The sequence below is a fragment of the Artemia sp. Qi Xiang Cuo genome, chromosome 8 (genome assembly GCF_049724085.1).
Source record: "Artemia sp. Qi Xiang Cuo chromosome 8, ASM4972408v1, whole genome shotgun sequence".
NCBI classification, from domain to species: domain Eukaryota; kingdom Metazoa; phylum Arthropoda; class Branchiopoda; order Anostraca; family Artemiidae; genus Artemia; species Artemia sp. Qi Xiang Cuo.
This window is the reverse complement of record NC_142801.1, coordinates 45852070-45877584: the sequence shown is the minus strand read 5'-3', so window position 1 is coordinate 45877584 and position 25515 is coordinate 45852070. Positions and strand designations below refer to the sequence as shown.

Sequence of the window (25515 nt, the reverse complement as noted above, 5' to 3'; positions counted from 1 at the left end):
CGCTCCTTACTTTCAGTTTTAAAAACTTGTTTTTTTTTATTTGATTTTTGAACGTTTTTGAATAAATGCAGGTTTTGATCTTGGCTCACCGTACATGAATAATTAAAACAAAATTTCCATATTAATTTACTTTTAATTGGTTAAATGGCTTTCTCGAAACTGTTTAATTTTATTTACGAACGTTTTTATTAGTAGTAAATATACGTAACTTACGAATTAACTTACGTAACGAACTTCTATATTCATATACTTTTTAATACGTTTATTAGGCGGTTCGCCCCCTAGTCAATACCCTGCTCTTTAAGCGAAAGCTCAAATTTTGTTCCAATTCTTTAGAAATGACCGATTAATCACAAAGGCCGTTAATTAGAATAAATAGTTCTTATGAAAGTACTAAAAAATCTTTGGCTTAAAGAGAAAGGCATTGACTACGGGGTGAACCCAATTATATATACAACATTTTCTGTTCGTTTAAAGTTTCGATGTTGCTGCTGTTGCAGTTGAAATACTTGTTTTTTTATATTAAATTTATGATCTTTTTTTAAATAATGCTGGGAAGTCCGGCGTCCTCTTCATAGCAATGTCCCTTCCCCCATGAAAACTTCCTTCGTGGAAAGATCCTCCCACATAACCCCTGACCAACCCACCCCCCCCCCTCCACTACCAGGAAAAATCTCCCCTGAAAACGTCTGTATACTTCCCAATAACCAATACTATACGTTAACATTGGGTAAAGTTCATAACTTTCAGCCCTCCTCCCGGGAACTTCGGGGGATTAAGTCATCCTAAAAGACATACTTATAATATTTTCGAACATGCTGAACAAAAGGGCTATCTCAAAATTCTGATCAGGTGACTTTGGGAAAAATTAGCGTGGGAGGGGGCCTAGTTACCCTCCATTTTTTTTGGTCACTTAAAAAGGGCACTAGAACTTTAAATTTCCATTCCAATGACCCCTTCCACTATATTCTAGGACAACTGGTTCGATACGATCACCCCTGGGAAAAAAAAAAAAAAAAAAAAACAAATAAACACCCGTGATCTTCCTTCTGGCAAAAAATGCAAAATTCCATATTTTTGTAGATGGGAGCTTGAAACCTCTACAGTAGGGGTTTCTGATACGCGGAATATGATGGTGTGATTTTCATTAAGGTTCTATGACTTTTAGGGGGTCTTTCCCCCTTTTTTCAAAAATAAGTCAAATTTTCTCAGGTGCATAACTTTTGATGGGTAGGATTAAACTTAATGAAACTTATATATTTGAAATCAGCATTAAAATCTGATTCTTTTGATGTATCTATTTGTATCAAAATACCGTTTTTTAGAGTTTCGGTTACCATTGAGCCGGGTCGCTCCTTACTTACAGTTCGTTACCACGAACTGTTTGATAAACAGAGGCAAGAATTGTACTTAAAATTTTCTTTATTGAAGTTTAGGGGAGGGGAGGTACCTAGGTTAGTTTAGGTTACGTATTTAATATATGAAATACTTTGTCCCCCCCCCCTAATGTGAAAATATATAGCTCAAATTTGTTTCTAAACTATTATAGCCTATATTCATCCTATTTTATTTCATTAGCATTAACCAAACTAGCAGTATATAAAAGAGCCCGGTTAATAGAACAGTACCTAATTTACTTAGCCAGAAGTATATTTCGATCTGCTCGAGGTATACTGTCATAGATAAATATATTTACTATAGGAAATTATCTCATAGCTTACAAGACATGCAAACATTACTAATAAATGCCTAAAGATAATTTTTAGGACCCTTAAGGGCTAGGCACACGTAGCTGATTTCGAGAACCGATTTCAGCAAGGGTGTATTCCACGTCGAGTGATTCTAACTAATGATATTAAGAGACGGGGCTTAGTGACGGTTTTTCGGTGATTAATCATCATTAATTACGTTCTAGACAAGGAATGTACTAGGGCTTTAGAGCCGTAAGCATTTAATTAATCGTATTTAAAGATTATCGTAAATTTTTCGTAATTAATTATTGTTAATCACTGAAAAATGTCACTAAGCCCTGCCTCTTAGCATCATTAATTATAATCACTCGATCTGGAATATACCCTTGCTGAAATTGGTTCCCAAAATCAGCTACGTGTACCTAGCCCTTTACTCTTAAAACAAGATTGAGTATGCAAATAAATACATTGTGCAAAACCTATATTGACAATATCGATTTTAAGACACGCCATCTATAAAAATAAAGTTAGATGTTGGTATTACTTATGTTTTATTTTATACCCTCCGAAAAATCTCTGAATATGTAAATTCTTGTAGGTATTTCTCTTTGTTACCTACGTGTATCTTTCCTAGTTCAGCACAATTTTCATTCCTGTTCATCTTCTTTACATAAAAAAGAAAACTATGACTGAAAAGTATTATCTTTGCTAATAATTAATAAGAAAATGTGCCGTCAGAGCATATTCTTTTACATATTTTTTTCTTTATCCATTTCAAATATGGCAAAATAAAAACCTTTCTTTTAGTAGCTATATTTGCTTCTTACAACTTTTTAAATATTTCTTTTGGTAATTTCATCGTAATCCTATTGTATAAAGTTTTTTTTTAATATAAATATTTATTCAGATAAGACACCACTTTTAATTTGGAAAAAAATCCTTTTCGAAAACTACAAGACTATTTCGTGTACCTTTTAAGAATATAGCTTTAAATCTAACCAGATGGAAATATGAGAATCAATGGTTAAGCATGAGTATAAAACTTTGAATTTCTATTTTTGAGTAAAAAAAAATATTTTAGGTTTCTGTTCACGAAAGAGAAGACAAATCTGGATATTTTCTTGTTATGAAAGGTGCCCCTGAACGAATTTTAGAACGGTGTAGCACCATTCTAATAGACGGCAAAGAAATACCACTTGAAAACCACATGAAGGAGTGTTTCAACAATGCTTACATGGAGCTTGGAGGCATGGGTGAAAGAGTGTTAGGTATGTGATGGATAATCTAGTAGCTCATAATAAAAAAAATCGTGCAAATTTAGACTTTGTAGTTTTTGGTTTGCTAAATAAGATTGGATTTGTTAAATAGTATACATATTATGCTTTTAATCGCATATATTATATTTTCTATTGAAGCCCTATATCGTGCCCCTAACTCGAAAACATCAATATGAAAATTAATTTTTTCACACATACTTACTTCTGCTGCTGAAAAAAAGATGCTTACTACTTCCTTAATAAATCGCATGATCTGGATAAAATCATTCTCTGATTTTGGATTGTCTCGGAGTTGGGGGGCTGATAAAAGTAAAAAACCGTCTCAAACGTTATTTACGTTTCAAATGGTGATGAAAAAGACTAGTAGTATACTATTATTAATATTGCTAGTACCCCTGATTTTGCTCAAAGAAAAATGAAAGAAAAGAAAGAAATTAAATAGAAGAATATCATAAGTCCTACGTTGTCGCCACATACCTTTAGATAACGCAGTAGAACAAAAGCTCTTCTATTAATAACACAAAAGGTTTAGTGTAGTGTAGATTTTCATGTATTTATACACAACTTGTGCATAAATATTTTGGCAATAACTCTAACATTCAACTAACCCTTGTTTCCTTTATTTTTACAAGACATATCTGTACGTCATCTCCTTAGAAAAGAACTAGCTTGGCAGGAGACAACTGTCTAATCTTGTAAAAAAGGAATTTATTAGGTTGAATGGCATATATTTCTATATCTAGATAAGAGAAGAATTCTACGAATTAGAGTGCATGCAATGGAGAGAGTAGGCTCGATATTTTTATTCTCCTTCCTACTCCCTAGAAGACCAGAAACATACAAATAGTATGCAGTTTTATAATATTTGGCACAAGTATGATGCTTCTCCAGCAAAATAGATGCCACTCCAGAACTTGAATTTGGCTTAGATGTGCTTTAAATAATAAAATAAATTTTCAATCTCTTCATCTCCTTTTCTAGGTTTTTGTGATTTCGAATTGCCGTCTGATCAATATCCAAGAGGCTACGTTTTTGATGCTGATGAGCCAAATTTTCCCATAAGCGGACTGCGTTTTGTGGGTCTAATGTCCATGATTGATCCTCCAAGAGCTGCCGTTCCCGATGCCGTTTCGAAATGTAGATCTGCTGGTATTAAAGTAATTATGGTAACCGGTGATCATCCAATTACTGCCAAAGCTATAGCTAGACAAGTTGGAATCATATCTGAAGGTTTATAGCTTTTTTTTACTTCCAGATCGATTTGTTTCCTTGTTTTATCCTTATTTCATATCCGTTCGATTTCTTGAAGTTTCCGCTGCAAGGTCGTTTCAATGCGTATTTTCTGGCGATGCATAAATAGTTCATTGTCCGAAAATAATATTTGAAAGAAAAACTGAAATGTCAATTTTGAATGGAATTGTCAATTATTAAGTCAATTTTTGAAGTCAAACGAAAAAAATCAAGGTAAAAAGTCATAGGAGACATTATTGAGGCAATAGAGACACATTCATTGGGATACCTAAAATCTCTGCATTTCCCAAAAAAAGCAATTTATACAGCATACCCGGCGTTTTCAACGGAAAGATCCCAAAAGCCAGAGTACAGTAGAGAAGATCAAAATTAATTCTTATAGAAAATAACGTGATTTTTAAGAATAAAACCATAATTTCGGGGTTACATTAAGAAATTATTAATTATTAGTTTGGTTTCGATTGTTTCATTTCATTTATATTTCTATTAACTTGAACGTTTATCCTTCTTTAATGTTATTCGATATTTACAATTATTAATTACGACCCATCCTGCACTCCGGCGTTTTAAAGTTTCTAGTTGCCTGTCGAGTATTCTTAATAACTGCTTGGCAACCGTCTAAGGTATGCCTTCAATTGAATAACTTTTGTTTTGATATCTGTATGGGAGATTTTTATTCTATTGTGCATCCAAATATTTACTTCGTTAGATTTCGACAATCATTGTTTTACTTTAATTAAATATTGAGCTACAGGGCCTCCGAAGCAATTCCTCATCAGCTTTTTGAGTGATATAACCTTTTACACTATAACGATGGGAAGTCGGAATGGTATATCCCAACTAAATAAACAATATAGCCAATGGTAAAAATTTACAGGAATGGAAAAACAGGATGAGGGAACAGTCAGCAAGACTCTGTTTTCTAATTTAGAGAAATCTGAAAACAGGGATGTTTTTCAAGGCCAAGGAAAACATTTTACAGAGTAAAAAATCTTTTCTGCACTATGCTTGAACTTGCCATTAATCGTTTTCAATTTAGGTAACGAAACTGTTGATGACATTGCCGCTCGTTTGAACATTCCTGTATCAGAAGTTAACCCACGATCTGCGCAAGCTGCCGTAATTCATGGAAACGATCTAAAAGATATGAATAGCGACCAATTAGATGACATTCTTAGGCATTACAGAGAAATTGTGTTTGCCAGAACATCTCCTCAGCAGAAACTTATCATTGTTGAAGGTGTTCAAAGACAAGGAGAATTCGTAGCTGTCACTGGTGATGGCGTAAATGACTCACCAGCTCTAAAGAAGGCAGATATTGGTAAGGTTATTTTTGAAACAAAACCCAATTGGCATAAATCGCTTTAATGAGTAGCCTACAAAATTTTCTATCTGTAAAATTTAAGCTTTTGTTTTCTTTTTTTGACTTTTGCAGCTATTCCAAGCACGGATCTAGGGGTTTAATTTGGGAGGGGCGGTAGTGCCAAAAGTAGAAAATGGAACACCCCCCCCCCGCCAACAATTTTTTTAAAATAATTGAATTAGTGCTGGGTTTATTATCTACGTAACGTAACGCAACCAGGAGATCCAATGGCTCATTTTGCCGCTTGGGCAAGGCATTGGGAAACTTTGTCGCGGTCGATATTGCAACTAAACGTCGATAACCGTTGGCAAATCAGAGGCGACTGCAGTCCAAGGGAAGGTACCGCACTCGTTGCCCGTTGGATTTAGTGAGTTGCAATATTTTTGGTTGCTCTTTGATACCATCACAGTATTGTAAGTTTACATTATAAGATGAATGGATAATCTAAGCGAGCGGACACCAATGTGAAAGGCTCCATTAGAAATGGAACAAAAAAATATAAAAAAATCCTCTCTCGAAATACAATGTCCGAGAACGCATCCGGACATTTGTTTAAATGACAATGTTTGAGGATGAGGGAATTAATTCTAATATTGTTACCAGTACTGTTGGCAAAGGTAATCCTAAGCAAAGAAAAGGAGCAGGGAATAACAAAAAGCCTAGTCAGTTGGATGGGAAAAAAAAGATAAGTTTTGCTGAGGCTGCAAAACTTCCCAATCAAGGTGAAAATCAGACGCGGCAAAAGATTGACAGAAGATAAACAATACGTTTTCATACAGTGGGCAACAAACCCGTGAGCCAGTTTATTTTTTTGTCCAATATTTTCCTCTATAAGACTAGAAGAGAACTGAATCAGGTTCAGAACATGATGTCAAGAAAAAAGGATAAATGGGTAAAGGGGGTGATATATGGTGCTAGTGAACCTGGCCCTATTAGCAGGAAATATATCTTCCAAAAAATATTACCACGCAACGGACCTCGTTGAGGAACGCCAGAAAGTATAATTGGCCTTATGGTGCCCTGCAACGGGCTCCAAGTGTGAGTAAAAGTAAGCATAACCAGGTCTCATGTCAAGGAAGATGTGAAATATTTTCACTTGACTATTAACATAGACCTGGCTGAAGAAATTGAGAAGCGAAATTTACGACTCCCGATTGGTATGAGGCGAAACATGCTTCTTAAATCTCTTTGCAGCAAAATGTAAAGCCATTCGACATAAATAAAGATTCTACCTTGACCCTTATAATGGATAACAAGCCGGTACCTTCATCAAAACTCTAAGTTATTACAGTGCCACCAAATGAGGCAGACATTAGATTGTTGGCAGATGAATTGGCATCATTATCAGGGCATCATTGGTATAATGTTGTTTGGCTGCTAGCAAGGACACAAACATTTACAGCGTTGTTAAATGAGTCTGGACTTATTTCAAGTTCAGTGATGGAAATAAAATTATTCCATTTTGACGTATATATTACGCACACTTTGTCTCTGTCTACGGGGAGCAGTGGTAAGTGATGCCAACCTTTGCATGCTTAAACAGGCCATAGCACTGTCGCTGCCATATGCTACTGTGTTTTTCCAAATTTTCATGGGTTCTACTTCTACCAACAAAATAATTGCAGTTTTTCCATGGTATTTGATACCAAAGGTGTACCCAGGATTTTTTTCGGGACTAAAACAAACGTTCTCATAAGTCGAACAAAATTTTTTTAAGTGAGGGGGTATTCAAGTCCAATAACCCCCCTGTGTATGGCCTTGGTTTATACAACCCTCTTTGACGAGTATCTGGGAGTTATATTTACCAGATTTTAGGAAATTAATGATTTTTGAATTACTTGTAAAACTACATAGATGTTATTTTGTATTTCTTTTATTTTCTTAGTAATTTTTGGCTTGTATGGAAGATAGATTACATCTGAAAGTTTACCAGCACTTCACGTGATAAAAAGATATTTGATTTTAAGAAAATTTGTTTTACCCTACGGCAAATTGTACTACTAATGTACAGGATGGGATAACTGTTTTCAAAAACTAAATCTCTTATAACATTTAATTCCGCTGTGACGTAAAACTCCAAGCAAATGTTTAGGACATGATTCATGAGAAAGTTACTGCAACTCTTTTAACTTGGGGAGGGGGATTACATCTAAAATAATGATGAATTTTTAATTCTGTTTTTCATGGTCATGTATGTTATTAGAATTCTTATTTTATATTTATTTTCATTTTGCGTTTGACGGCTCATAGACATACAGCCGAAATATTCATTTAAAACATGTTCCCTGTCCAAGAGTAATTCCTCGTTGTTTTACTTTTTGTTTGTTTCTATTATGGAAAGGCAGTGTGGTCCTCCTAGCTATTAATGTTTCTTTCTTCCCTTTACTAATCCAACTTATCTTTTCAGAAATTTTAGTTATGAGTGAGATTAAAAGGCTATTGAACAAAAACAGTAAACGTAAACCTTACTAAAAACAAACTTGTTGCCTGTTTTTATTCATATAAAAAATCATCGAAAAAATGGATTCCGCGTTAATCGTCGTACATTAAATTTTACCCACATCTTCTTTCTTTATATTTCTTCTCATCTAATTCCTTCTATATATTTATCCTTTTTGTATTTAACAAAATTCTGAAAATTTAAACTGCATACAATCTTTTGAAAACCTTAATAAGCCAATGCAATTATATATCCACTAAAACTCTAATGCATCCATAGAATTATGATCAAATGTGAAACTTGTGTAAAATCCAAAAATAGAAGAATAAAAAATAGTCACAGCCGTATCCGATCAAGAATTTAAAATTGGGACTAGCTGCTCCTCGGTTCACGCAATAGGAGTCACGCGCCTGAAATGCGCATGGTAATTAGTTGATCAACACCGTGAATATCAATTGATATTTCTAAACCATGGGATCATTGCAATAATATGAACTGTGAATACTAAATTATTTATAATTGCATTAGTTTTTTCAGAATACTGTCATATGCTCAACTACTCTATATTCTTGAACACTATCATCTAAATTTTTCCATTCCAGTATGTTAAATTGCAACAATTTTGTAAATGAAGGAGTGTTATCAAATTAAATATGGATATAGCTATTATTTTCTCATGGTAGCTTTCCTTTTTATAATATTGTAATTGGTATTTTTAATCAAATTTATAATAAAATTTTCCCAATTAATTAGTAAATGACATGCAATAGCTTCATAGCTTTTCTGTAAATTGCAATTTTTTATTTTATCGGAAATTAGTAGAAATACTTCAGCCAGTGCTTGTCTTACTCCTGTTAAACCTGATTTGTATTCTAATTTAAGGAATGTGTCTTCCTCATGATAATTTGTAAGTGTCTGCAAAACTTAGTTAACCGCATGAGGCTATCGAACGTGAGTGTAGATGAGGGCAATCTATTTTATGTGTGCTTTACAGTTAGGGTCCAGTTTTTTTCCGACCCTCACAAGACAATATAACATGTGTTGTCTTATAGAATGAGGACCAAGGTGAAACTTTCTGGATTTTTTCTTATGGGGGGGATAAGGTCACCTGCAATTTTGTGTTTTAGGGGAGCGCGAAATATTATTCTCCGGTACTCACTAGATAATATATGCTAGATCTTTCTTTCTTTTGCCGCCGTCCGTCCTTGGTTAGTATACAATAAATAGTATAATTAAGCATGGTTATTTAAATGTTGATTAATAAATTATTGATATTATTGAAACGAAATATGAAAAATATAAAAGTGCTAATTATGAAGAAGAAGGAACACTTTTTAATCAAGAACAGGGCTCATAATTCACAGAAAACACGCATTTTAAACTACCTGAAAGAATATACCACGTAACTTATAGGCCAAGGAATGTCATAAACACAATCCATTACTGTAATTTTATTTTTGTCATTCCTTATAGGTGTGGCTATGGGTATTGCTGGCTCGGATGTGTCTAAACAAGCTGCCGATATGATCCTTCTTGATGATAATTTTGCATCCATTGTAACTGGTGTTGAAGAAGGTCGTCTCATTTTCGACAACATTAAGAAATCCATCGCCTATACTCTTACCTCTAAAATCCCTGAGCTTTCTCCCTTCTTGATGTATATCCTATTTGATTTACCTCTTGCTATCGGCACGGTGACTATTTTGTGTATTGATCTTGGAACTGACGTTGTACCTGCAATTTCAATGGCTTATGAAGGTCCAGAGGCTGATTTGATGAAGAGGAAACCAAGAGACCCAGTTAAAGAAAAGCTTGTCAATGAGAGGTACTTGTCAAATTTCAAAACTAGTTTTTAACAATTTGAAAATGTGCAGATTATTATTTCTAATACATATTGCCTAAATACAGAAGGTTGGTGGTAAAGGCCGTGACTAGAGCTCTTGGAAAATTCAGAACTAAAAAGTAAATTTTGTTTAGATCTTTCAAATATTCCTTTCAGCTTCGTGGCAGGAAATACTTTTACCAAGCCTCTTTGGGTCTTCAGTAAATCCTGCAAATTCAACTATTAATCGATAGAACTATACTATGGAACATTAAATCTGGGGATATTTTTTTCCTCCATAATATTAATTTTATATTATGTTTGATTTTTATAATATTAATATATTATTAGTTATTTGTAATATTAGTAAAGATACTTAGATATAATAATGACGATATTATTCCTTTCTCGAAAATTCTGAATAGAATCTTTAACAAATAGAATAAATGCCATTTCTAGAGGATGAAGATTCTTGTAAAAAAATATGTCAAAACATATACGACATTTTTGAAAAAAAATATTTTTTCTTTAATGTGATAACTACCCATACAACTGGTAATTATCTAATAAATTACGATAACTGCCAAAAGTAACTATACATTTATGTTATTGTTGATACCATGAGCATCAAAAAGACTATGCGAACATGGTATTTTCCATGAGGACCAAAAACAAACAGGGTGGACAGCCCACCATGTAACTTGGTCAAACTTGCCGTTAAAACTGAAGAATTAAAATTATATATTGTTTTTTATTTATATACTGCACGGGAATATCTCATGTATGAAGAATTCACTGAAAAAAAGAGCTCGAATATCTTTTTTGAGGAAAATATTAAACAAACCAGATAAAATAAAAATGAGTCGTCACAGTAGAACGAGCGCAATTTTGCTAGGGCCTTGCGGATATATTTAATCCTATTGGCAAAAGTTTTTGAATGACCAAACTAGAGTTTCAACCTAGTGCAAGAACCCACGTGTGAATGAAGTGACCGTAAATCAATTGTAATCAAAATTATGTAGATAATTACTACTGATGATGGTCACTGCATATGTGATACGAAATATCGAGTATTTTTGTTATCACTGTCTATTGAAAGGATTTTATCCCTATTTGGACTTTTATTTATCTTTATAATCAAAATTATGACTTGAGGCAGGGATGTGCCCAAGGGGAAGCCCAGGTACCCGGACCCTCCCCCCTGAAATTCCAGACCTTTCCACATTTCTGGGCCATTTTCATTCAAATTATCAAAGATATATTTTTCTATTGTTGCCCCTCCCCCCAAAAAAACAATAGTTTATTTCAAAGCTTGGTTTCTAGATTTTGGCCTTTACGGGCTCTGGTTCGCTCTTTACTAGGTTATAGCTCCTCCTGCAACCGTAATAGTAGATAATTAAGTAGGAACAAGCCATAAATACCCATTTCCTCTACAAGATTTGCCAATCATCTTTTCTTTTATAGATTAATTTCAATGGCCTACGGACAAATTGGTGTTATGCAAGCTTTTGGAGGATTCTTCACATACTTCGTCATCATGGGCGAGAATGGCTTTTTACCGAATCGACTATTTGGACTTAGAAAATGGTGGGAGTCTAAGGCTTATAACGACTTAACAGATTCCTATGGACAAGAATGGGTAGGTGTTTTTGCGATAAGCTTTTAAAAAAATTCAATTTAAAAAAATGAAGATCCTTAGGTCAAATTGGTATAATGAAAGCAATGTATAAAAAATTGTACAAGGTAGCATAATTAATACCAGATAAGTTTTCTAAAGCTTAGGTTCTGTCTGAGTAAAATAAAGGCAAACCCTCAATAACAAAATGTGCAAAAGAAAAAAGGAGAAAGACGGAGCCAATTTTGCTTTGAACCTAACACGAGTAGCAAAGTTATGTTTTTGTAAGATTTGATGTTAATAAAATGTGTTTTGATCCTAATCTTCTCAAAATAAACCAAAAAAGAAGCTCTGAATGCTTTGAAAAGTTAAAAGATCCGCTTATAAGCCTACTATATGTGCAAGCAAAACTAGAGTTGTCTCAGAGTCAAGATTTTCTTTAGTTTTAGTAGAGTTGTCAGGTTTTTATTCAATGTGTATTTGTGAGAAAGCTAAATTCAAAAGTATTTATTCAGAATATTTCTTATGGCTTTGAGCCTATTACACACTTTGCTAAAAGTGTAGAACATCAGCTTCCTAGATGGAGACATGCTAAAACAGAAAGAGCGGCATTTTCAGATTGCCAATCTTATGCTCTTTTTTATGTCTAAAGTTACATTTCATACGATTCAGCACCATCACAGCCGCAACAAAGAAAGATATTATTTGGGCTATATATGGGTTTATCAGGGGTGGGGTAGGGTGACATGCATTGTCAGGATAACGACTATTATGTTGGAAAGAAACGTAGAATAAGGAATTCAAAGGCACTGCTCTTAATACTGTTAATACTTCCATAATAATATTGGAAGTGCAATGGGAAGGCAATGGGAGACCACGGAATCAAATGGGGAGGAAAAAGTCTCCTGGACTTGGATTATGCTGATGATTTAACATCCTAGATGAAAGTGTGAGCAAAATGAATGAAGTTTTAGAGGTTTTGCGAGTTCAGGGTGCTAGTATTGGTTTGAAAATTAATGTTAGGAAGACTAAGTTACTCAGGCTAGGAATAAGTGAAGATGAAAAGGTGACGTTGGGTAATGAAAAGATTGATCAGGTTGGCAGCTTCACTTACCTTGGTAGTATTATTAGTAAAGATGGTGGGATCAGTGAAGATGTTAAAAATAGAATAGCCAAGGCTCAGGGTGATCTTTCAAAGTTAAAAAAAGTCTGGAAAAACAGAAATATAAGTCTGCAAACCAAGATTAGAATATTAGAAGCTACAGTGATTACAGTGGTCAAATATGGCTCTGAAATATGGATGCTCCAAAAAGCGGATGAAGATTTGCTAGATGTTTTCCAGAGAAATTGCTTAAGGATTGTTCTGGGTACCCGGATGACTGACCGTATTTCAAACAATAGGCTATACGAAAAATGTTGCTCAAAACTGTTCTCTAGGGCTATAATGAAAGAAAGGTTGAGAGGGGTTGGGCATATTGTGCGGATGAAGGATGTCAGATTGCCAAAAATTGATATTTTCGACCAGCCGTCTAGGGCTAAATGAAAAGCAGGTCGCCCCCGTCTGATGTGGGAGGACGTCATAAAGAAAGATTTAAAGGAAATGGGAACTTCGTGGGCGGGTGTAAAAAGGGAAGCTTTGAATAGATTAGGGTGGAGGAGGATCGTGCGTAGCTCTGTTGGCCTCATGCGGCTTGGTGCTGCGATGAGTTCTTAGTAGTAGTAGTAGTATAATAATATTTCCCTCTGGAAAATCGTTATTCTACATCTTCACCCACTCTTTTATTTATTCTTTGTTTTTTGTAGACTTGGGACGCAAGAAAGCAGCTCGAATATACCTGTCACACTGCCTTTTTCATATCTATTGTAATTGTCCAATGGACAGATTTAATTATCTGTAAGACACGTCGTTTATCACTCTTCCAGCAAGGAATGAAGAATGGAATTCTTAACTTCGCTCTTGTTTTTGAGACCTGTGTTGCAGCTTTCCTTAGCTACACCCCTGGAATGGACAAGGGTCTCAGGATGTATCCATTGAAGTAAGTTGTCAAACAACTACATGCTATTCAAATTAACAAGATTTCTGGCTCTAGAAAATACCTGCCATGAGACAAACCCTTCCTTCCTTGGATTATATACATAATTACTAATTTAGGAATGGAGAATGTCATGAGAGCCAAACACAAATTATCAGTTCCAAAATTAGAAAGTATATTTAAAATTTTTGAACTTCTACAAAAGTAAAACTTCCAGTTTTTTCTTTGAGGATATAAATACGAAAAATTTGTGGCAGTATGCAGCTTAAATAATTCTAATTCAATTTGGCATTTGTTGTATAAAATTATGTCATGGGCTATCTGAACAAGAGATACTGAAAATTATATTTTGTCTTGATCAAGGCTGATCTTCCTCACCACCCATGACGTAAAAAACTTTTACAAATTTAATTAGTGGTTAAAAATGTTTCTTTTCTTCCAGGGGTAATCTAGTTGAGCCGACATCCTGGAAGGTCAGGAGAAGGATCAGTCGAATGGAGATTAAAAGTTCTAGTGCCCTTTTAAAATGAACAAAAAGTTTTCGCCACAGGAAAGTGGCATTTTTATGCCATTTTGCGGAACCAAACTATGATTTTCCACCAAAGAGAATCAAGCTGCTATCGATTGAAAATCTTGAGATAGCCAATAGATCTAACAGTGTCAAAAAAATTTTACTTTAGCTTTCTTACTTGTAAATAGACCAAACGCCACCGACGAGAGGCCCGGTCAAACGCCGCCAAAGTGTCGTACCGCCGCCGCCGGCAGAGGCGGCGGCGCTCGGCCGACTTCAAATTAATTTTTAGCCAATTCCTTATTGCGTCAACCGCAAAGTCGGAGCTTCAAGTTCTTCATATGTTGACAAAAAATGAATCGTCCCTATGAAATGAGTTTAAGTCATTTCGAATGCAGTTTCTTAATCGCTATTTCTTACATCATTCGTAGTCAAGAATTTTATTTTCAAGTTGAATATAATTATAGAAGGCATTCACTACTATACAGCTTCAGCCTTCAGTTGGATTTTGAAATTGACAGGCGACAGATTGTTTCTACAGCTGAATTGTAAATTTGCAGATTTTTTTTTTTGCTCTCTTTAGATAAGATTTTCTTAATGTTTAACACTCAACTGTTGAACCCTGATAGAAAATACAATCTTCTTTCTGAAATATTTTAACCCCCCCCCCCCCCCAAAGAAAAACATTCTATTGAGACAAAATTTTGCTATAGTCTAAGCTATGTACAAGGTTGGGGAATTAAAGATAGAAACGGAAGTTACCCCAAAAATACGATTCATAAATAAATTGTAAATTACTGCCAATAGGGGGGTGGGGATTTAGGGGGCTATAATTTTATAATGATAATACCTCATTTTTTTTATTGAAAGCAGGGATGCCAAAAAGATAATTATTTTTTTCATTTGAAGTGGAGACAGAAGAAAATGATATTAAATTCCCTGGGAAATCATTGAAATATTTCGATAGACCCAGGGCCCCTTCATTAGGACTTGTTCATTGTCTAGGGTATTTTCAAAATTTCTCATAGGCTACTGGCCTAATTTGGCTTTTGCGTGTGCTCCCTTTTAATTAGATTTTTTGGATCTTATTGAATGCCACGGCGAATCTATGACTCAGTTTTTCAGTAATTTGAGGTATTTCTGAATAATTTCGACTTTTTGTTGTTGTCTTTGTACCCCTTTACTCATAAGGCCGATGTCATTGCTGTCCCTGTTTTGCGTATTCGTTTGAAAACTAAAAGTTCTTTATGCAAAGAGGACCCTCAGTTAAAAATTGTTAAAAATCGAGCAAAAATATGGTTTCGGATTTGGAATGCGTGTGGCCACCCCACTGCGGGTCATGTATTTAATATTAAATGAAAAACTAAGTCTGAATTCAAATCTTACTTGCGAAGCGTCCGGTATATGGGTAAGGAATTTCCGAAAAGCCCTCAGCAATGGAGTGAAGTGGTGAATTCTAGTAAGCTAAACCCGACTGCTTCGTTCAGTTTAATTCCTGGTGATTCACGGGTTAGTCATTACTCGACAATTTTCAGTACAGTAAATTATGCAGTCCATTCCAGGTTTTGTTGATTGCTTGATTCAGTTATTCCGCGTAGACTACGCCAGAAAGATATTATCCCTATTAGTGCTGAGTCTGTTGTGAAAAGCATTAAAAAACTAAAATCTAAGTCTGTTGATTTGGATGGAATTTGCGTTGAACATTTAAGAATCGATTCTCCAGAGTTAATTAGCCATCTGCAACTACTTTTTCAGATGTGTGTTAGTAGCTAACTAGTGCCTGACTCTTTCCTGTGTGGTACTGTTACCTCTGTTCTGAAGCGAGGGAAGGATCCGCTTAATTGTGGATCCTATCGCCCTTTCACTGTAGCTTGTAATTTAAGTAAACTTATTTGAGTATGTATTGCTCCAAATTATTCAAGATAAGGTGGATTATAATGCAAATCAGTTCGGTTTTAAGTCGCGTATAGGATGCCAGCATGCCCATTGTATACTTGCAAAGGTGTTACAAGAAGCACATGGTTTAAAAACAGAAGTTCACTTTTGTGCGTTAGACCTATCTAAAGCTTTCGATACTGTTTGTCACTCTCAGGCATGGTTTTCTCTGGCACGTTTGGGTATGAATTAGTTCAGTTATTTGTGTGCTTCGGTTTTGGGACCAGAATTCATTTATTCAGTTGAGACAGGGTTCTCCGGCCTTTGGTAAAATACCAGTTAGATCTAGGGTCCGTCAGGGTGGATCGCTTTAACCTTATATTCATAAAGACTGTTTATTGTATGATCTTAATATTATACCGTTTTCTTACTCTTTAGGGTTGTCAAACTTCTCCTATATTGCATATGCGGATGATCTTCTGCTTGTTAGCAGGTCAAAGTTTACTTCAATGGAGTCTGTGCTACTAGTATCGCGGCTGTATGGGGAAATTGGATTAAGCCTCAACACTGATAAATGCGAATATTTATTGTTCAATTCAAAATCTTCAGCAACGCCACTTGATTGCGGCGTATTTTCTGTAAAAAGTGTTGAATCTTTCCGATGGCTTGGGATTAATATATGCAAATCGCTTACCTTATTTCGTTTCCGGGCATTGAGTGATATTAAAGAGAAGCTGAAACTGGGGTACGCCAAAATTGTCCCATACAGGTGAAGATATAACAGAAAAGCATTGGCTAAATTGTACTCGAGCTTTTGTGACCATGCGGTTTTGTTCCCAGCTGGCCTTCACATCCTGTTTCGGCCAGGGGATATTAGCGATATTAGAATTATGTATTTCAGATATTTCAAGTTTTTATTGTATCTGCCTCGCAGATACAGTAATAGAAAGATGATACGGATTTTTGGGACTCCAGATATTGTAAATTGTTTTGTCAGACAAAGGAGCCGTCTTCAAGAGAACATTTATGCTACTTTAGGTGTTAACCTACCACTTATACAGGTAGCCGCCGCGCTTTGAATGTAATAGTTTTTTATTGTATCGTTGTTAAATGTATCTTTCTGAGGTTTTTTTTTGTGTTTTTTTTCTTTTCTTGTGCTACTCCACTTCATTTTCTGTATAGTGGGTCAAAAATAAATTATTATTATTATATCCTCAATTTTTTTCAAGTAACACTAAGCTGTTTAATGTTATTTTGCGTGTTTGTTTGAACCATATAGTGACCTAGTTAATGATTAAGTAAATTATTTTTCTAATGAAAGCTAAGACGGTATCCTATCAAGGTGGTATCCAGAGGGGGGGAGTAGGGAGGTATTACATTTAAATGATAATATCTTGATTTTTTTTATTGAAAGCAGGGATCCCAAAAAGTTAATTCTTTTGTAATTTAAAGCAGAGACGGCGTCCTATCAAGGTGGTATCCCGGGGGGAGGGGGTAGTGAGCTATCATATTTAAATGATAATACATCGATTTTTTTTGAAAGCAGGGGTGCCAATAAGTTAATTACTTTTTTTTATTTAAAGCAGAGGCGGTATCCTATCAAGATGGTATCCAGCGGGGGGGGGCATAGGGAGTTATTATATTTAAGTGATAGTACCTTGATTTTTTTTATTGAAAGAAGGGATGCCAAAAAGTTGAAAAATTGACAAAAATTAACAAGGTTTTCGTGAGGTATACTTGATACAGCACTTGCATGGTTTTTTCGTCCAAAGGGAAAGGTAAATATGCGTCCAACCCGTTTTTTTCTGATTGATGAAACGGTTTTACTTTGAAAACATTCATTCATAAGTACCAGGCAGATTCACACTAAAACAATTTGTTGTGACGGAAGCGATATTTGCATCCCCACCTAACGTTGCGCTCGAGTGACAATGGCGCCCTTTGTCCAGTGCCCAAGTTACATTAAAAGGCCAGGTCATAATAAAAGCTTTCAATTTGGGAGGTTCAAGGAGGAATCTTTGACAGTCTTTTGACTTCAGGGCACTAGATGTTGCATCGTTCTTAAGTGTCTACAGTGGTTTAAAAAAATCGATCACCCCACAAATGATTACCAAAAATATACACAAATATAACAAATGTAACATTTGAAATATTATAACACTTTTTTCAAAGCTTTGAAGAAAAGCAAAAAGGCTAAATACCCCTAACTACGCTTCAAAGCTATTTTAAGAAGAAACTCTTTGGAGATTTCCATGGATATGACCATAGTAGAAGCTTTCGACCTGGATGGGGATCAAAGAGGAGTCTTTGAGTATTTTGACCACATGTGACTTATTGTTGCGACTTCTTTAAATTTGGTAATTTTTGTGAGCATTTGGAAATCAAAGCTTAAACTCAATAACTGATACTAAGTGTCCTAATATTTTGCTTGGATTAAAAGTGACGGACTAGGATGAAAATCTCAACATCTTCCTGGAACTACTTCAGTCTGCGTATTATTTCATTTAATTACATTTAAACGGATGAGTTTTTCATTTTTTACCTAAGATAATAGCTGACACTTCATTTTTCTTCATACCGAATAAACCATTAAGTATTTTTTGTTTCATTGTAATTGAAGTGTTCTCATGTGAATCATGTATTTTTCAATTTGATAAATCGATTCCTTTTAAATGCAGTTTATAATTTGACTGATAATAGGTATTTATCTGTTTATAATTTGGAATGAATCCCCAAAAGAAAAAATGAATAATATCCAAAAAATCAGAATTTCAGTTCAGCCTTAGCCTACATGACATATATTCTATAAAGAAGCCAAAAAAAACTTTAAAATGCATTTTTTTAAATTGTTAGTAAAAACCAGTTTTTAATATAAGAAGGCTTTTTAGGAATCCAAAAGAGCAAAAAAAACAATCAATATCAAAGTCACCCATTTCAACTGTTTTAAAGGTGACAAAACAGATATAGGCAAAGGGCATTATGAAAAAATAAAGCTTCTAAGTTCAAAGTTATATTCAAAGTTTTTACCCAGATAACTGACGAATTTTGTGATACGATATTTGAAGTTTTGTATGCAGTAATACTCGATGAAAAAAACTACCGATTTTGATAATTATTTATGTTAAGAATACATAGCTAATAGATACTTCAACTACTCGTATTATGCAAGGGTTCTGAAACGCCACAGCCATTTCGTTTCTACCAGATTTCTACTTTTCTTGATGAATAACGAAGAAGACCAGTTTCCAGCCAGCGACTTGTGAATTTTTGAACTCAAGAATAGGCTCGAATCTGCTGTAAATTGAAGCTGTGATTTGAGAAAGACTGATGAAAACATTGATCGCGCCAGCGGCGCGCCGCCGACATCTTACCGGTGGCGCAGCGTGGCGCGCTATTTTTGGACCCGCCAACGCCGGTCTTCCCTCATCGGTGCGGCACCGGGGTCTAGTTGCAAAGTAAGTAATGTCGCCTCGTGGCACAGTCATTCCTGAAAAGTCACATAGTCAATATAAGATAAATATTTCTTTATGCTTCATTCAACTAAGTTGATTCATTTAATTTATCATTAAATTACGTTTAGTAATGTATAATTCTGCATCAGGTACTATGAAGGAGGGGCGTTGGGTCATTTGGCAGGCTGGGGAGGGATTTGAAAGGTACCTAAAAGAGTACTTTCCAATACCCAAATTGTCTAACTCTCCGTGAGTCTGCAGATAAATACAGACAGGGGTAGGGGAGGGGGGGGGGGTTGGAAGGTAAGTAATTAATCTCTCATATCCCTTCAGTTAGACTAAGCCTGAATAATGATGCTGCGAGGTTGTGCCTCCCTTCATATTACAGAAAATATTTCTGGTATTTATTTGAAAACTGCATTTAACTAAACTGATTTGCTTTATATTTCTTAAAATTATGTACAGAAATGTGTAAGTGCGTGTAAACTATTACAAAGGAGAGGCGGTTGGTCAGTTTTTAGGTGGGACGGGGGCAGATACTATAAAGAGTTTGTTTTGATATCAAAATACTCCAATTCTCATTGGGCTTTCAGATTAATGATCAAAGAGTTTCGTGGAAGGGGGGGGGGGGCTGAAAATTGCTAACTATTCCCTCTTGATTCCAGGAAATATCTTTTAGGTACTCCTTTATTGTTAGCGCTGAGGTGGAGGGGCTGGTGGTGATAGTGTTCATCCCATTGCAATAATCTTTTTCTATGTAGCATAAAATATTAAATTCGGATACCTACCGGCACAGAGGTGGACAAGACGAGGTGGGGATTTATGAGCTTCGCCAGGAGATATCTTGGGGAGAGAGGGAGCAGTATCAACAGGATCTTTTTTTTTAGCGATTTTATATGGTATCATTTCTCTATTCATGTTTATATGCAATGTTTTAATGTTTTTAAAAATGTTTGCACAGTGTGTTTAAACATTGCAGGATCCTATTATAGAGGTCATGATGGCTTCAGCGGCGTTGCAATATTAAAAGTCAAGAAGAATATCCATCTTTATGAGCAATATTACACTTCCGTGTCCGCCCAAAACTCTGTAGTAAACATATTATCAAGAACTTATTCAACAAAACTATGGTTCGTAAATTCTTACACATTATAATCTCCGGAAGAAAAACTGAAACAAAGGGAGCCAGCTAATTAATTGACAAGTATTGCTTTATACAATTTAATTTCGTAAACCACAATGGCCTGCCATCATGAAAAAACGAAAGAGAAGAAAAATCAGAATGGTGTTTTATAAGGCCAACGAAAATACTGGACTCAACAAAACGGATATTTTAAGAAGACAACTGCTTACAAATAACAGTTCAAATAGGGATAAATCCTTTTATTAGACAGTAAAAAACAATTTTAAAATTCTGGATATTTCGATCACACATACAGCGAATGTTACATTTTTTGATAGAAAATGCGAACGACTTTAACCAGAAAAAAAGAAGACAAAAAACAAACAAAATGGATATGAAAAGGAAATAGAAAACAAATTGGAATAATTAAAAAGATAACAACACTGAATAAGGTCTGTCGCTCGCATTATATCTTGGTTAGTCCTGGGCTTGAGAAACAAAAACAAATTAGACAAAATAAACAGGTTTTTAAAACGGAAAGTAAGGAGTATTATCAAAACGTTAAACGGAAATATTTTCTGTATATAAAGGGGGGCTGCCCCTCCAGAGCCCCTCCCTCTGTTTGCCAAGTTTGATTTTTTTTTTTCTTCAAATTCCATATTAACGACTGCTCAAACACAGGAACCGTTGAGTTCCAATGAAAAGTCAAGCTTAAGCTTATAAAGCAGGGGATCGAGGAGAGGGAAGCCCCCCTTATATATGAAATAACTTGCTTTTCGTTTTAAGTTTAAATGTTGCTTTTTAATTTTCATTTTCAAAAACTGGTTTTTCTTTTATCTAATAATAGACAAAGTACAACCCCAGTGTCAATTTCTGTGTATTGTTATAAGCAATCATTTATTGCACGAGTGTAAATAACATATAGGCACAAACAAATTCACCATTTTAGAAAAATTCTCTAGGGTTTGCTGCGATTTTTGAACATAATTTACGTTTTTCTTTATTTCTACCACAGCCAGATTGCAAAAAAAGGACCTAAAATTGGGTTCAATAGAAATCAAACATAAAACCGGAGTGCAAAACAAAATTCAGAAGACTAAACAATTAAGTAGAATTATATGTATTAATTTTGATTAGTTATGGCATCCAAAATACTTTCCTGTCCTAAACAATTTTCTCAAATGTGAAGGAAATATCCAATATTCTTATTGTATTACTAATAGGTTACAAAAAGATATGAAGTAGATAAGACATAAATAGGAAGTAGAGGGGATATAAATAATCGGAGGCAGAAAAAATTACATAAAAAGCAGGTGAAAAACAACTTAAAGCAACAATTGCTCCATTGTGTCTATGATTACATTCTGTCTCTTTTGGTTTCGGACGGCTGGTGTATGAGCGAACGCAATCCATTTGTAGTCTGAATATATTTTCTTTATTCGCTATGGAACACTTCTAATGTTTATTTTTTCTTTTCTTTTTTCAGGATATGGTGGTGGTTTCCCCCGATGCCGTTCTCACTGCTTATTCTCGTCTATGACGAGTGCCGTAAATTCCTCATGCGAAGAAATCCCGGTGGTTTCCTTGAACGCGAAACTTATTATTAGCTCTTAAAATATATTAGGAAAATTTCTGATTTTTTTTCTTGTTGTTAATAAAAAAAAATTGCAGTTTTCAGAGCAGAATTGTATTTGTTGTAAAGTATAGCCTTCAACGTGGTTTTATGATCTATGCACAAAAGAAGAAGCATTGAATCAAAATTTAGGCGTTAATTTTGATTCAACGAACGTAGTAGAGGGAACTGTAAAAGAAAGCTAAATTCTCTAATTGTTATCTTCATGATCTTTACTCATTGTTGTAAGAATCTGTAAGTACAATCTACTAAGACGATTTACAAAAACGATCACAAGACTGATTTACACTGCGGAGGGATACAAAAAAAAAACTGGTCTTGTCGGTTGGCTGGAAAATATCTCTGGCAAGTCGTTATTAGAAAAAAAGAAGATTAGTATCTTCTAACTGTTGATGCTTCATTTAATATGACAGATTATGGCCTAGAAAGTTGACCCCAGTTCAGACAAATGAAGGATGGGTACCTAAGGCAGATGGCAAAGGTGTGCTACAACAACTTCCAGGGATGCACAAAGAACATAGTATACAGGTTAGATCGATCAGATTGAGGCTATTACTTGCGCAAGAACTCAACGAAACTTCCTAAGAACTTCCACTTTGGACAATGTTTTGGGGTAATTTTGCAACTATATGAGATAAAAAAAAAGGCATGCCAGGTCCTTCTCTCTTTTTTAACTCGTGTTCATCTTATTTCGAAGAAGAAAACTTATCTTGCCTTCTTTATGTTTTGCTAAAACCAAGCCCAAAACTAACTTTAAAGAAAAAAGCTTCCACACTTCAATAAATTCAAAATCAGTCCTTTATTACATGGCTCTGTGATGTAGTATCTTAGCATGAATGCTTGCGAAATCGACAAATTAAATCCAGTCAGTTTCAAACAGCACCTATTCAAAAATTCTAACCATGAAACGATTTTGTAAACGCAGAAACTTGGTTGTCCAGGCTAAAAGAAACTATATTTTATGCATAATTATATGTGTAGTTTTAGCTTTTAATTGATACCTGCTTGTATAAATTTGCCACATACTTTTTCTCTTTAAAGGCCAAGTTTTTCTACAGTGTAATTTATCTCTTTCCCGATAAAATCGATTTTCCAGTCTATCTCCCAAACTAAATACTTGCACATGCGGGCCAAGGCAAAGTTTTCTACATTTCCACGTCTTTGTAACCTTAGGAAGCAACATGTATGCTTTATTTTTGTGCTTACTTCTACCTTTTGCTGCAGCTTTCTTTTCTATAGATGAGGTAAGAAGTTAAACAGATATTTGTTTCTATTGACTAGAAGTAACTCTAAGAATTAGTGACTGAACCCAGGCATTTACATAACAAGACGGAATCTCCTAGCGCAGCTCCCATAAATTTCTACAATTTTGAAGATATTTCTTAAATAACCAATCTGTGTTTTGCTACTCTAAATGACTTGTCCCCTCCAAATTAATCCTTGCGAACAATCCTAAGGCAGTAACAGTTCGAGAGCAGCAGTTAAAAATGAGTTGTAGCTCTTTTTTTAAAGCCTACATTTAACAGCCACCCTAGAGAAACAGAAGGAGTACTTGTAAATAATCTTGTGATTAAAAAAATGCTTCGTCTGTTTTAATCCTTAAATATTTCATGCAAAAGGCTAATAAACTGATCAGGTTTTAAAAAGGCGGGATAAAAGGTTCCAATTCTGGCATATATTTGAAGAATAATGTGATTGGTTCGAGGAAACACGTTACAGACGCAAATCAATAAAATTTAAGAACACGTTTAACCACAGAATTGTTGGAAAGTAATTGCATTTTTTCTCTCTCCAGTCATCCTTTCAAATTAAGAGAGTTTTGTCTATTCGATTGATAGCACTTGTTTGCCCCCCCCCGAGTTTACAACCCCCCCCCCCGGAAAATACCTTTGGTGTTTACCCCCTTCCCGGAAAATGCCCCCGCTGAAAATACCCCACCGGTAAATACACCCAGTAGAAAATAAGGCTTTCCAAGTTTGAGAATTTAATTTTAGTTTTTTTTTCCATAGGCAGAAGGAATTTTGGTACTTGTGCATTATACGCTACTCGCTCAAGTTTACGCTGTGTAAAACTCGGGAACAGACTGGCTTCTTCGTTCGTTTCTTTCCACGTAGCATGAGACAAAACAAAAATAAGTGACAGAATAGATGGAAATATATAATTTGGGGTATTCATATTTGTACACAAGGGGGGGGGTAAAGTATTTTGACAGTTTGAAGTCAGAAAACAATTTTTTACTTCATAATATGCAGAAAAATTGCACCTAACACATTTTGTATATAGGCCAGCTATACTTTACCACCACAACCCCCCTCCCCCTAATGTGCAAATATACAGCCCAAATTTTGTATTAAAAGTAATGAAGAAACCGGTTTATTCTCAAATTTTACACATCGTAAACTTGAGTGAGTGGCGTATAATACACAAGAACCACAATTCCTTCCCCCTACGGAAAAAAAAACTTAAATAAAATTCTCAAATTTGGAAAACCTTATTTTCCACGGGGGGGGGGGGTATTTTCCACGGGGGAGGAGGTATTTTCTACGGGGGGTATTTTCAGGGAGGGGGGTATTTTCCGTGGGCGGTAAACGCCAAGAACCCTATTCGATTGATTCAACACTTTTTTTTTAAATTGTACTTGGTTCTAGTAAAACTAGTGCTCAATAACTAATTGAGTTGATTAAATACTTATGAATAGTCTCTTCTATATTTAAATCATCTTAAAACTTGATTCCAATTTTGATGCCACTTGCATGGGAAAACATGATAAAAAAAACATAGGGAGTGAAGGAAGGAGAAAGAAAGACAGACAAAGAAAGGGCATGAGAGAAAGAGAGAAAGGGGGAATGAGTGAGACAGAGACAGTTGGTTTTCAGCATAAAAAGCTTTTGCACATAACTCCATAACTGACGAACTTTAATGAAGAGTTTAAAGCTAGGGAAATGAGGGTGCTTGACGAGTATTGATGAATTAAAAAATGAAGATTAAAAATCCTTGAATGAGTGGTAACCAACAAATTGTATTTGGGTGTTTGTGACAAAGCAATGTTCTTCTGTTATTTTTATTTTTCAAAGTGGTATAACAGGTAATAAGTGCGTGCACCGAGGCTAAATAGGATGTGTTTGTGCTTGTGATTGATCAGTTTTAGGCTCAAAAAGTGCTGGCGTGCTGAAAAGTTAACACATCTATGGGATTTAAAATATCAGGCATGGAAAAAAAAAAAAAAAAAAAAAAAAAAAAAAAAAAAAAAAAACCACTACGAAGAACAGCTACAGCAATGTTGCTGTTTTTTTTTGCCAATTCCGTCTTTTTATACTAATTAAGTAAAAAAACTTAGACCATAAAATAATTTTACCAAAAAAAAATAAAGAACTCCATTAAACCCAAAATGAACAAAAACAGAACCAAATAATCTACCGAGCATACAAC

The 25515-nt window shown here is 34.9% G+C and overlaps 2 protein-coding genes across 3 annotated transcripts in view; both read left to right on the top strand.

Moving 5' to 3' along the window:
- LOC148949464 (sodium/potassium-transporting ATPase subunit alpha-A) overlaps nucleotides 1-22138 on the top strand; it is a 43543-nt gene extending 21405 nt beyond the window's left edge. Inside the window, exons 9-15 of the mRNA XM_089093493.1 lie at nucleotides 2773-2959; nucleotides 3950-4198; nucleotides 5259-5540; nucleotides 9496-9847; nucleotides 11309-11483; nucleotides 13263-13495; nucleotides 21940-22138. Coding sequence (XP_088949619.1) covers nucleotides 2773-2959; nucleotides 3950-4198; nucleotides 5259-5540; nucleotides 9496-9847; nucleotides 11309-11483; nucleotides 13263-13495; nucleotides 21940-22060 — 1599 coding nt within the window. The 3' untranslated portion in view covers nucleotides 22061-22138. The remainder of the gene's footprint in view (nucleotides 1-2772; nucleotides 2960-3949; nucleotides 4199-5258; nucleotides 5541-9495; nucleotides 9848-11308; nucleotides 11484-13262; nucleotides 13496-21939) is intronic.
- Nucleotides 22139-23252: 1114 nt separating this feature from the next.
- 7B2 (Secretogranin_V domain-containing protein 7B2) overlaps nucleotides 23253-25515 on the top strand; it is a 37941-nt gene continuing 35678 nt past the window's right edge. For both annotated transcript variants that reach the window (XM_089093492.1, XM_089093491.1), the window contains exon 1: nucleotides 23253-23330. In XM_089093492.1, the coding sequence (XP_088949618.1) occupies nucleotides 23268-23330 (63 nt within the window). In that variant the 5' untranslated portion in view covers nucleotides 23253-23267. The remainder of the gene's footprint in view (nucleotides 23331-25515) is intronic.